The sequence below is a fragment of the Bidens hawaiensis genome, unplaced genomic scaffold, assembly GCF_021521415.1.
Source record: "Bidens hawaiensis isolate Kalapana, Puna unplaced genomic scaffold, B.hawaiensis_p1.1 tig00001463_1, whole genome shotgun sequence".
Classification (NCBI taxonomy): domain Eukaryota; kingdom Viridiplantae; phylum Streptophyta; class Magnoliopsida; order Asterales; family Asteraceae; genus Bidens; species Bidens hawaiensis.
The window spans coordinates 1,684,083-1,696,910 of NW_027491083.1; the positions used below are offsets into that span (position 1 = coordinate 1,684,083).

The following is a 12,828-nucleotide window of genomic DNA, read 5'->3' on the forward strand; positions in this document are numbered from 1 at the left end:
TGAAACATCTTCCATCATAAGATACCTTGAACCTTTAACAGGTGATGTATTTACAGCACGTTTTGCTGATTGTCATTTTAACGAGACAATGTTCCCGATATTAGGGGGAGAAATGAAAAAGCAAGAAAGAGATATATCATGGTGTGTGCCATCATTGTTACACCTAGACCCAAGATCAAAACAAAGTGAGACAGAGGTTCAAAAAATAATACATCTAAAAGAAATTGCAAATCAGTTACCTGATGCATTTACTGATATAAACAGGGTCACTAAAGCTCATATACCAGCTGCTAATGCTCCAGCTCGAGTTGAGATTCCAAGCAAGCAAAACCATAATAATGCACCTTATGAATCTCAAAAACATTTAAAACGTGGAAGGCCAATCGGTTCAAATGATAAAAATCCTCGAAAAAGAAAGGGTTCTGAGAAGGATACTGACCCTAAGGAAGGAATGATTGACAAAACCTTCCCTCAGGAAAAAATAAATGATATAACATTTCCTCGGGAAGAAATAAATGATTCCAATAAAGAATTGTCAATAAACTATGGTAAATCACATATAATGTGGGATCGAAATGAAATGGAAAATATTGATGATATATTTTCTTATTCTGTGGCAAGCGATATCATGGAAGAAAATGATGACCCTGAACCAAATCTGTAGATGATTGTAAAAATCGACAAGATTGGAACAAATGAAAAGATGCTATGCAAGCTGAATTAAACTCACTAAACAATCGAAAGGTTTTTGGACCTATTGTCATTACATCAAAGTCAATGAAACCTGTAGGATATAAATGGGTTTTTGTGAGAAAACGAAAAGAGAAAAATGAAGTTACAAGATATAAAGCAAGACTTGTAGCTCAAGGTTTTTCTCAGAGGCCAGGAATTGACAATGAAGAAACGTATTCTCCTGTCATGGATGCTATTACGTTTAGATATTTAATCAGCTTAGCAGTCTCTAAAAATTTAGAGATGCGCCTTATGGATGTTGTCACAGCTTACTTGTATGGATCACTAGATAGTGACATCTATATGAAAATTCCCGAAGGATTTAAACTCCCCGATGCAATAAGCTCAAAGCCTAAGGAAATATATTCCATCAAATTACAAAGATCCTTGTATGGACTGAAACAATCTGGAAGGATGTGGTACAATCGTTTGAGTGATTATTTGATAAGCAAATGATACACAAATAATCTTATTTGTCCATGTGTCTTCATCAAGAAGACAACATCAGGATATGTGATCATAGCTGTGTATGTTGACGATCTAAATTTAATTGGGACACAAAAAGAAATTAATGAAGCAATTGCTCTTTTAAAGAAAGAATTCGAAATGAAAGATCTTGGAAAAACCAAATATTGTCTTGGTTTATAAATTGAGCATATGCATAATGGGATACTTGTGCATCAGTCAACTTATACTGAGAAACTCTTAAAACGTTTCAATATGGACAAAGCAAATCCTTTAAGCACACCGATGGTTGTTAGATCACTCAATGTTGACAATGATCCATTTCGTCCTTGCGAAGATAATGAAGAGATTCTTGGTCCCGAAGTACCATACCTCAGTGCAATTGGAGCACTTATGTATCTTACTAACTGTACAAGACCTGACATTTCTTTTGCAGTTAATTTATTGACAAGATTCAGTTCATCCCTTACTAAAAGACATTGGAATGACATTAAACATATTTTTCGGTATTTAAAAGGAACTGTTGATTTAGGTTTATTTTATCCTAACGATTCAAAAGAAGGGTTAGTTGGTTATGCAGATGCAAGTTATTTATATGATCCCCATAAAGCAAAATCTTAAACTGGATATGTATTTAAGAATGGAGGAACTGCGATTTCATGGCGTTCTCAGAAACAAACACTCATTGCAACATCTTCAAATCATGCTGAAGTCATTGCATTGCATGAAGCTTCAAGAGAATGTGTATGGTTAAGATCTATGTCACGACACATATTGATTTCTTGTGGACTAGAGAAAGATCGAATTCCAACTCCTATCTATGAAGATAATGCAGCTTGTGTCTCGCAAATGAAGGAATGATATATCAAAAGTGACAGAACAAAGCATATACCACCAAGATACTTTGAGTATACTCGAGACCTTATTAAAGACAATCAAGTTGAAATGAGATATGTCCAGTCCAGCAACAACTCAGCTGATCTTTTCACAAAAGCACTTCCCACAGCAACATTCAGGAAACATGTTCATGATATTGGCATGCGCCATGTACGAACAATGTAACGACCTGCAATTTGAGGGGAGCTATATACTGCACTCTTTTTCCCTTAGCTAAAGCTTTTTCCCATTGGGTTTTTCTTTAGCAAGGTTTTTAATGAGGCGGTATTTCAAGACCCCGAAGTTTTGAAAAGGTGTCATCCAAGGGGGAGTGTTATGAACACCGACACTTTTGTGTGTATGACACATTTTCATTATTGTCACCAATTATTAACTCTTGTCCCCTCCTCCCAATAGTATATGGAACAGTTCTTTTGATATTATAAATACCATGTATCTTGATAGATTTAAGGCATCAGTAAAAGTTCATATTCTTATATTTTCCTTATTCCATTGTTTCTTGTTAACTCCAAGTCTTGTTATAGTTAGGGCTAATATTATAACATTATTATTATTATCCCCAAATTCACCTTTTTATTATTATTACATTACATTACATAAAATATATATATATAAAAAATAAAAAGATGTGCTATGCTAATTGCTGCTATCTTCCTCTTCCTCATCACTCCCCATTTTCTGCTTCATCTTCTTCACCCTTTATTTCTTTGCATTCTCTCTCTCTACCCACTACTATCTATTTTCATGGATTCTTGTCCCCAAAGTCAAGTCTTTTTATAACCCATTATCTAAATCTTCTTCATTTGTCTTCAATAACTCACTCAACTTGAACTTGAAGAGGTTGCGGGCGGCTGCTTCAATTTTTACCATCAGGTTAGCTCAATGCCCTAATTCTACTGCTGTTTGCAACTGGGTTTCTTTATGGGTGTACCACTAAATGCTTTTGTGTTAAATATGATGCTTTTTTCAGTTGGGTAATTGTGGAATTTTTATTTATTTGGGATATGAAAGATTATTTAGGCCAGGGGTGGGTTGAATCATTGGATTCGAACACCACCCAGATTTTGTTTCCAACCCTAACCCGTTATTCAGGTTGGCGGGCAATAATCAAGTTGTAAACTTGTTAATCGGATGGTTGGTGAGTTTAACTAAACATGTCTGCCCAAACACTTTTCAATCGGGTTTGATATGCCAATCCAAACCTGATTCTTATTTTCGTATCATGGTCACCCCTAAAAGAATGTGGTTGATTTGTTCTTGCAGAGTTGCAGGGCCAAATGATATTCATTTTTTTTTTTTGAGTATTCGCAAGACGTTTTTTATGCTTCTTTTAAAGTTATTCATGATTGAATGTGTAGTCAGTAGTGTCTGTGTAGCCAAATGTTCTTTTGATTGTTCCTTTTTCCAGGAGCCAAGTTAGAGTTTATTTACATTTTTGTTGCTTTTTTGGTTTAAGGATTGTTTGCCAACACCTGAAAAAGTGTAGGAATCTGCTTTTATGGCCAGAATTAGAGTGTCATTGTCAAGTTTTTACAACCTTTCTTGAATTCTTTATCTCAAGCTGTAGCTCAAGTCATCAAAAAGATATATTCTAAGCTGCTCTTTCATTTTCTCTTTTAATTAATTAATTCAGTACAAATATTGGCATCAAGTGATTCTCATTGTCTCCTTGTTCTACTCAACAACTCTTGATTCTAATCTTTCTGTCTCCAACTCAAGAATCTTATGATAATATTATGGTAGCGATCGAACTATGTTGGCTTTTGTCCAGAAATTCATTTTCTCCGAAAAAAAATTTAAAAAGATTATGTTGTTTCATTAAAAACCTCATTTTTGAATAAATGATTTAGGAGGTGTCAATACATATTAATAGTACGTTTTTTAGCAAGTTTACACTTGTTTGACACAATTTCTTTTTAACCTAGTTTTTTACTCATTAGTAAGAAAACTGAACCTAATTGTCTCATTCATAAGTCATAATCTAACAAGGAAAATAAGTAGTTTATAATATATATATAAAATAACAATCATAATCCATTCTTTACAAAGCCAGAATTACAAGTGTTGATAACACAAATTAGCATAAGGAGCTATAAAACACCATCATATGACTTAAAAGTTTGTTTTTGTTATTATTATTTTATTTATTTATTTTTTGACTAATGCTAATTTATGCTAATATCTATTATTATTTTAGGTTTTTGTTACGCCCTGCTTGCGGTGCGCACATATAATGTATATATGTGTGAACCCTTGGGTGGGCAAAAGTAAAATTGCACTAATTTTGACGTTATTTTACTAATCACGTGAAAATAACGTTAAAAGTGGCGGAAGGTTAATCAGGCATCATGTGGTGGCGTTGATAGCCGAAAGACAAGGGCACATGCACCAATCAGCCGGTGTCCCGATGATTGAGTGTTATGTGTCTTATGTCCAAGGCTTGATTCAAAACTACTATCGAGCCGGGGGTCTCACCGAAAGCAGCCTCTCTATCCCTATGGGATAGAGGTAAGGCTGTCTACATCTTACCCTCCTCAGACCCTACCATAGCATTGCTATTGGTGGGATATACTGAGTACGATGATGATGATGATGATGATTTTAGGTTTTTGTTGAAGAACTCCAATAATGGAGACATTGTCTTCTTCTGCTTCAATGCCTTTTCCAAGAGAACCAGCCAATTATGATGAGACAGCTATGCACCAAAGCTTGTTATTTTCCGACAGTCTTAAGGCATTTTTCTGCCCTTTTTTTTTCTTGTTTGAAAATTAATAATCCCGGTTTAACTATATTCTGTGCGTTTGTTTTCAGGATTTAAAGAATCTAAGAAAGCAATTGTACTCTGCTGCTGAATACTTTGAATTATCATACACCAACGATGACCAAAAGCAATTGTGAGTAATTTGTTAAACTAGTTAAAACTATTTGTAACGAAATCCATGTTATTTTGAATATGATATGTAGAGGGGAAAAAATAACAGGCATGTTTTGATACAGTTCAAAATGGGCCCGGATTGGCCCAAAACAATTTTCTGTCAAGGTTTAAAATTTTTAAATCGTCAAGTTCGACTAAACATTTTATTACTTCTATACTAATCTAATTTTATTGAATAAAAAAGTTTGTCTTTTAAAAATTTCTAAAGTAAAAAGTAATTGGTTTGACCTTGAAAGTCAACGTGTATAAAAGCGTAAGCTTCACGTTCAACATTGAAGCTTCTTATTTATACAGTTTACTTATGAATGATAGGGTGGTTGACACGTTAAAAGATTATGCCATCAAAGCTCTAGTCAACACGGTTGACCATTTAGGTGCTGTTTCTTACAAAGTTAACAGTTTAATAGATGAAAAGGTTGAAGAAGTTTCTGGCACAGAGCTCCGGGTATCATGCATTGAACAGGTAGTCCTGTTTGACCCGTTACTGTTTCCTTTTTAGATATTTTTATTTGATCCGTTTGAGATAAACATAACCCAGATTGACAAATTATGAAATTACAAACATAAAAGATCATTTTCTTGGTCAAAATAAACAATATTTTTGTGTCAATTTTGACTTTTCAGAGACTAAGAACATGTCATGGGTATTTTGATCATGAAGGCGTCTCTCAGCAGTCATTGCTGATAAATACGCCAAAATACCATAAGCGATACGTCTTGCCAGGTAAATATTCATTTGCTTTGACTTGACTATTTGTTAACGTCTAAAGTACCCATCAAGAAACAGTGTGCCAAAGAATGTTAGGGATCCAGATATATAATTTTAAGTTAAGAACTTTCATGAAGTTGAAATATTTAATTTTTTTATTAATATTTCATAGAGATCGATATTTTCTGATTAATATTCAGTTGAGGAGATGGTGCAAGGCCGGACCGATACTAAATTAATGCATCGAGAATGCATCGTGGATGATGAACATGATTCGCATGGACGTACGAATGGTAAGAATTCACATTGTTATTATTATTATTTTATTACTATTTAGAATAATACTAACAATAATTATAAATTAATCGTTTTGATTTTAATGATAAATGAGCATGTTAAGATAAAAAAAATTATTAATAATAATAATAAAAGTGATAAACATGGTTTTAAACACATGGGTTTGGGAGGGGGGAGGTCTTGGGTTCAAGTTCCACAAACGACAAGGATTAAAAGAAATTCTCCGTTAATAAAAAAAGAGATTGCATTTTTTAAAAGAGTAAAATAGTAAATGATTTAAAAGCGTAAATTTTAAAAAGGGTAAAATAGTAGTTTTATTTGACCTAGGGATTTCTCATGAAAGCAAATATCTGTAATTTTTAAGCCATAGGGACGGAATCCATAATTTATGCCAAACCATAGGGACCATCCGTTTAATTCACTCTTATTATTATTATTATTATTATCATTGTTATAATTATATTTATTATTTATTTTTGACACACTAACAATTTTCGTTCATTTTTTTTTTCAATTAGTTAAGAATTTGTTAACTATGAATCTATGATTACCAAAGAAATATTATTACTACAATAAATGATATAAAGTATAAGCCTTTGAATAGAACTATTCAAGTATTTAGGAGGTTGTATCTTGCATGCATTGAAATTTTGACTTTGGAAGACACCCAACCGGTTTGACCCATTCCCCTTTTGGTTGACTTTTTTTTACTGACCCCTTTGAGAAAAAGGCAACCCAAAGTGACCCTTTCTTAACTAAACCGGCCGAATCTGCAACATCTATAGTAACAGTGTCTTACAATTTTATTTTTTTTTGTAACTTTTTGTGCATATTCAGGAATTAATCAAGCTATCACAAGTGAAAAGCCCACAAATTTAGTCAGGTAAAATTTTAATCATCAGATCACACACTCTTACGAGAATCATAATGTGATAAATAATAAATTATTTAAAATTGCAGAAGATCACGATCTCCATCTCCTTCACGGACTTCCCGACAACCCGAATCATTTTCCTTTGCTGCCACAAATACAAGAAAAGATATTGGTTAGTATATTACTATGTTAGTTCTTAACTGTTTTTTTTTTGTGTGTAAACTTATTTCTTTTTTGTTTATTTCTAATTTTTATTTAATTTTGACAATTTAGAGAAGAGACCCGTTTCACCACGTCGATTTCCTCTATTAAACGGTGGATCATTTTCGAGGTCAACTACAAACTCGAGACCAAATTCAAGATCTTCGACTCCAAATCGCAGTCGATCAACAACTCCAACCCCAATTGCACAACGGGTAAATTGCAATTGCTGCAATAATCAAACTACAAACTGCACATTTTAATGTTCTTTTGCTAATATATGATGATTTATATGCAGCATATAGAGCCTCGGAAATCAGTATCGATGAATAGAAATGATAAACCCGACATGTATAGAGAAGGCGATCAGATTCCAGGCAAAACTAAACGGCTTCTGAAAGCGTTGCTAAGCAGACGGAAGACGAAGAAGGATGAAATGCTTTACACTTATTTGGATGAATATTGAGGTCTGCAAATGTTGTATGATTATTAACACCTGCATTAGTATGTGCAGATGTGATTATTTTAGAAGGAATAATTGTAGATTTAGTGATGGATCAATGTAGTTGGTGTATTCCATGATTTTTATCTTAATTATATTATGAAAATTTCAACCATTTTATCATGACATGCTTTTGCTTCTTGAAGAAAATCTCATAATGTTTGTTTTAACTTGATAGTTTGATGATTTTAGTTCAGGTGTAACAAGCCAAGTTGAGCTTTAACCAAGATTGGCTTGCTAAATGCTTGAATTAAAACGACTCCATCTTAAACAAGCTTGAGCTTAAGAGCGTGTTTCCAGATTGCGTATACAGTGCTTGATTGTTTATATATGCATATATATATCAACATCATAATTGTATATTCTTTTAAAAAAAATATATGCATGTTAAAATTAACTAATGTAATTGAAGAAATATGAAACATGGTTACTATTTGATAATTATTCTTTTTAAGTTTAGTTTTTCTTTTCTGAACGGACAAATTTTATTACTATAACTCAAGAGTTCAAAAAAGGAATACTGAAAATGAAAAAGCCGTTTTATATCTTCTTTGTTTCTATTAACCAACACCTGGTTTTCAAGTTTAGTTTGAAATAAGTAAAAAAGAGTCATAACCAAGTCTCATAAGCGTTTCAAAATAATTTGGACAAACAGAACACCATGTTTATGTAGACTCGTACTCAGCTCAGTTACATTCCTAGCATCTGCTAAATGTTGAGAGGAAATGATAACATGTAACCAGCTAATACAAGTACAAAGATCCACATACTTTAAATGCTTTAAGAGAACATGTAACTGCTAGTAAAGAAACAAATATGCATCTACAGAACACGTGTCCACAAATCAATATCTTAAGCCCGTAAAATTAACATAAAATTCCACATACATCAAATGGTTTTGACTTTGAAGATCACACTTGCCATCATGCTGTCACATGCTTGTACCAAATTGCTCAATTGTTTTAGTAGCTAGTGTTAGAACATCCACAAACGCGCTGTAAGATGCACGGAGAAATCTAGCTTCAGTTGCTTGGAACCGCCTGCAATAACATTGTTGTCAAGTTAAAAACTACACCCAAGTTGTAAATGCATTTTCTTGAAACTCAGAAAAAATAATCTCATAACTCTATCTAGAGATGGCAATAATGGTCAAAATAGGTAACTTGTAGTCCGTAATTTACAATTTTCAAGAATATTGTGTCAAATATGATTACAAAACCTATGTTATTCAATATTTATCTAACTATTTGACTAAAATGATACAAATTGTATTTATAAAAAATACACTTTGGGAGAGTGATGTTATTCAATAATCATCAATTTGACTAACTTTTACAATGTGACCCGTTTCGACCCATTAATAAGTAAAAAAGTAGAACTTGCCACCTCAAGTTCTCTCTCACAACCAATAATAAACTCACACAGAAAGTTTCCCGTTTGAGACAGACATGGACCGCCTGACTTTATCTGGCTGCAGCTGCAATTCAGAAAACCAAAATAGTAAAAACACGAGAAGGGTAAACATGGTACAACGAACAGGACAGGTAACAGGTCAAAATCTGGCAATATTTGTATGTTTCAGGTCAACTTGTGACCGGTAGGTTTTTTGCCAACATATTTTTAATTGATCGCCAGTGTGATTAGAAAAAAACTATATTATGTTGATAATGATCCAGTTTTTTTAACTAAATAATTTTGAAGGTTTCATGCCTTAAAAACACACTTTGGGCGACTTTTAACCCACTTCCTATTCAACTAATTACTTTGTTTTGAACTGTTTTCTGTTTTTGAGATAAAACATAAAATTTAATTACTTAGGAGGTTTCATGCATTAAAAAAATACACTTTAGATGACTTTAAACCTGGAACTAGAAATAACAAAAGAAAATGATAATCATAATCATAAAGCGGTACCTCCTTGTCAACCGCCATTGTAGAATATACGATGGAAGCAATTTCATCAGATTTGTAATCTACTTCCAAATCACTGCAGACCAAAAACCATATAACAGGAATGAATAAAGAAGCACATGTGTCCCATGCTTGTCTTAAACCAAATATTGTGGTACCAAAATACATATCCTAAAATTAGACCCACAGTCTAATTTTTAGAGGTGGCAAGAAGGGAGACTTGGGTGGCAGGCCATTATTAGTATGGTTAAAACAGGCCAATACACAACAGTAATTTGCTATTTTCGTAAGAAACTTATACGCGATCAATGCATTAATTACGAATTTATCATTACAGAAACAAGACTATAATCATAATAAATTAAGAGAGGTGATTTGTAAACCACCTATTTTGCCATACACCGCTAAATTTGATGACCATTTCCCCTCCAAAAAATCAAAGAGTTTAACTGGTGAAAAGTTATAAAGTCTAAAGTAACTGGTGCTGCACAAATCACCTCCCAACTCCCTTTAATCAAATGTTTGAAACTTTGAATAAAACAATTAGAAGGTTGTGTCCACTAAAAGTAGATTCCAGGCGCCTTTCAACCACGTTTGACAAGTTTTAAGTTTGACCAAACTATTTTTATTTGACTCGTTTTAGTTTAATATAAAACAACACAAATAACCAAATTCACAAGTAAATCATCAAAGAAAAACTGACCAGCTGAACTCCCACGGAGAAAGATTCTTTTCAGGGGCATTTGTTTCAACGGCAGAAGTCACAACATCCATCCTTAACACACACTTTCATTAACAGAAACAAGAAAAAGATTTGAGTTATCAAAGTAAAATCACAAACTCTCCTATATACAAAAGCAAATAAATAGGTCATATGTGCACACGTGTTCTAAAATCAAGTCAGATACGAGTAACAACAGGTGTTCTAAAAAGTATAGTACATACGAGTTTGAGCGTTTGCAAACATTGGGAGAAACGAGTCACTAAACTCGTTAACCAAGAGATACAGTTGAGTTGTTTATGCTTATTGAAATGTATCACAAAGAAAGAAAGAAAGAAAGAAAGAAAGAAAGAGTTTTTTATAAAGGAAATAAGACTAATTAAAATCAGAAAATAAACAACATTACAAATATCAGTGAAGGAATATAACGCTGCAACTCGTGCAAAAACATCCTGTTGTTGTTGTTGTTGTTGTTGTTGTTTATACTTTGAGTACTTTATTGGAAGTTCACAAGCGTGGCATTTGATCGAACAATTTATGTTTATGTGCGTGCAGTGGCGGATCTAGAAGCTAATTGCAGGGGTAGCGTAAAATTTTTTTTTAACCGTGCATTAAGAAAAAAAAAATTTTACGGTTTCGCATTTACAGGGCCTGATTACGCATTTTGCTCATGCATGTGTATGGTTACGCGTTTGGCGCGTCCCGGGCTCGGCTTCGTGTTACAAGCGTACCGGTGCCCGGTTAACCCATTCAAAATAGAGGATCAAAACAAGTTGGTTTATAATGGGTGCATCAAAATAACCTAAACTTGTTTGCTTAACGATATTGTAGAATTATTTAAACTTATTAACTTAATAATACAATGATTTTATTGATATCTTTCGATCAGATCAAACATATATTATTAATGAGTAGTTTTAAAGTTTACTCAACAAATAAACTTGGTGATGAACCAATGTCATCGTTTTCTTTATTTTAACGTTTAAAAGGTTGCTAATAAGATGTTGTATACTCATCTTCAAAGTTCCCTAAACAAAATTTGAACCAAAAGCCTAATATCAATTCCAAATTACAAATAAAACTAAAAGCTAAATCCCTAATTAGTTCAAATTTAAACATAACCCTAAATATCTAATCAATTCCAATTTAAACATAAACCCTAAATCCCAAATTAATTCCAATTTAAACATAATCCTAAATGGCTAAATCCCTAAATACAAATATACAATAAATCTTAGTTCTTACCGGGAAGAATCGAAGATGGAGAGGTGGCGTAGTGGCGGACCGCGGACTAATGGGCGGTGGCGGTGGACTGGCGGGCGGCGACGGAGGCGGACTGGTGGCGGTGGTGGCTGGTCGCCTGGTCAGCTGGTCTGGGTCTGGCTACACTGGGTGACTGAACTGCTTTGGCTGCTACAGACCTACAGTGCGTGGCCTGTTGTTTTATTATTATTATTATTGTATTATTTGGGTTTTTTGTTTTGAGGCTTGTTGTATTTGTCAATTTGTTGGGTTTAATTATTAAATTGATTGGGCTTATTTTTGTTCAGGGGTAACATTATTTTTTGTTCAGGGATAACGAAACACGAAAACCGACAAAAAAAAATTGTTTTTTAAACTACCGTTGAGGACTGTGTGCGTGCCCTAAATCCTATCCTAGCTAGCACAGCACAGAGAATTAGTAAATTATATATCTTACCAGCCAGCGATAATCAATAACGAGCAGAGCAGCCTTTTGTTTCAGACGACAGAGTGCCTTGGTTCTGTTGTTGAAACGACCTAGGGTTTTGGGTTTTTTTTAAGAGACAACTATTGCTAATTACTAATTTTATTATTATATTTATATTTAGTAATTTAGGATATCCAGAGTTTTGTATTAGGATACTAATTTTGAAAATTTTTGAATACACGTAATTTTTTAAAATTTTATATATATATATATATATATATATATATATATATATATATATTCTTATATTTTATAAACTCTAATAGACTTAAAATCCATATATCGAGTTTGATTTTCATCCAAGTTTTAGAAGGACGTCCCAGTAAATTCGCACATGTCCTGCTAGATTTCTTTCATATAACAATCTCAATTCCTATATGTATTTCCTCTCTCTTTCTCTTGGTCGTAACTCCATGGAGATGCTAGTATTTTTCTCGGTGGCTTTGTACGGAATCACGCAATTGGCAAAGCTTGATACACAAGTGCTTTCATTGATTACTTGTTTTCCACGTCAGGGTTAATGTCAGTTGTGTGCAGTGGATGCACTCGGGGAAGGAGGAATGCGAGTTGGATGTGTGCCTTTGGTTTTGTGTGAATGCTTGGATAGTAATACCACATGCCATATAACTCACGTTTTGGTGATTTTCAAGCTAAATGTATATTTAGGAAATTGCATATTGCACGCCATGAATCCAAAACAATTCCCAATAACTTATTTTCAACAACATAGTTTGACGCACCAAATCTCTTTGCCTATGTTGCACAATCTAGAGAGATGGAGATGGAGATGGAGACTCCACTAGAGGTGTACAAACCGGGTATTCTCAGGAACCAAAACCGGGTATAGTCAACAAA

The 12,828-nt window shown here is 33.5% G+C and overlaps 2 protein-coding genes across 2 annotated transcripts; one reads left to right on the forward strand and one right to left on the reverse strand.

Annotated features, from left to right (window-relative positions):
* Positions 1-4,700: 4,700 nt before the first annotated feature.
* On the forward strand, positions 4,701-7,729 carry LOC143579662 (protein ABIL3-like). Its single transcript, XM_077062907.1, has 9 exons — positions 4,701-4,827; positions 4,906-4,988; positions 5,342-5,492; positions 5,654-5,753; positions 5,939-6,031; positions 6,873-6,918; positions 6,996-7,081; positions 7,183-7,325; positions 7,409-7,729. The coding sequence occupies exons 1-9, from the start codon at positions 4,723-4,725 to the stop codon at positions 7,574-7,576; spliced, it is 975 nt and encodes a 324-aa protein (XP_076919022.1). The 5' UTR covers positions 4,701-4,722; the 3' UTR covers positions 7,577-7,729.
* Positions 7,730-8,495: 766 nt separating this feature from the next.
* LOC143579670 (uncharacterized) lies at positions 8,496-10,333 on the reverse strand. The gene is made up of 4 exons (XM_077062913.1): positions 10,227-10,333; positions 9,527-9,599; positions 9,034-9,089; positions 8,496-8,652 (listed from the first exon to the last, which is right to left on the reverse strand). Exons 1-4 carry the CDS (start codon positions 10,295-10,297, stop codon positions 8,544-8,546), a joined length of 309 nt encoding a protein of 102 aa, XP_076919028.1. The 5' UTR covers positions 10,298-10,333; the 3' UTR covers positions 8,496-8,543.
* Between the last annotated feature and the right edge of the window lie 2,495 nt (positions 10,334-12,828).

Excerpts from the sequence above, each read along its gene's own strand:
- LOC143579662 (XM_077062907.1), top strand. The coding sequence starts at position 4,723 with ATGGAGACATTGTCTTCTTCTGCTTCAATGCCTTTTCCAAGAGAACCA. Across the intron at positions 4,828-4,905 it reads TATTTTCCGACAGTCTTAAG|GATTTAAAGAATCTAAGAAA; the intron begins GCATTTTTCTGC and ends GTTTGTTTTCAG. Across the intron at positions 7,326-7,408 it reads CAACCCCAATTGCACAACGG|CATATAGAGCCTCGGAAATC; the intron begins GTAAATTGCAAT and ends ATTTATATGCAG.
- LOC143579670 (XM_077062913.1), bottom strand. The coding sequence starts at position 10,297 with ATGGATGTTGTGACTTCTGCCGTTGAAACAAATGCCCCTGAAAAGAAT. Across the intron at positions 9,600-10,226 it reads TCTCCGTGGGAGTTCAGCTG|TGATTTGGAAGTAGATTACA; the intron begins GTCAGTTTTTCT and ends TTTGGTCTGCAG. Across the intron at positions 8,653-9,033 it reads TCAAACGGGAAACTTTCTGT|GCGGTTCCAAGCAACTGAAG; the intron begins GTGAGTTTATTA and ends ATGTTATTGCAG.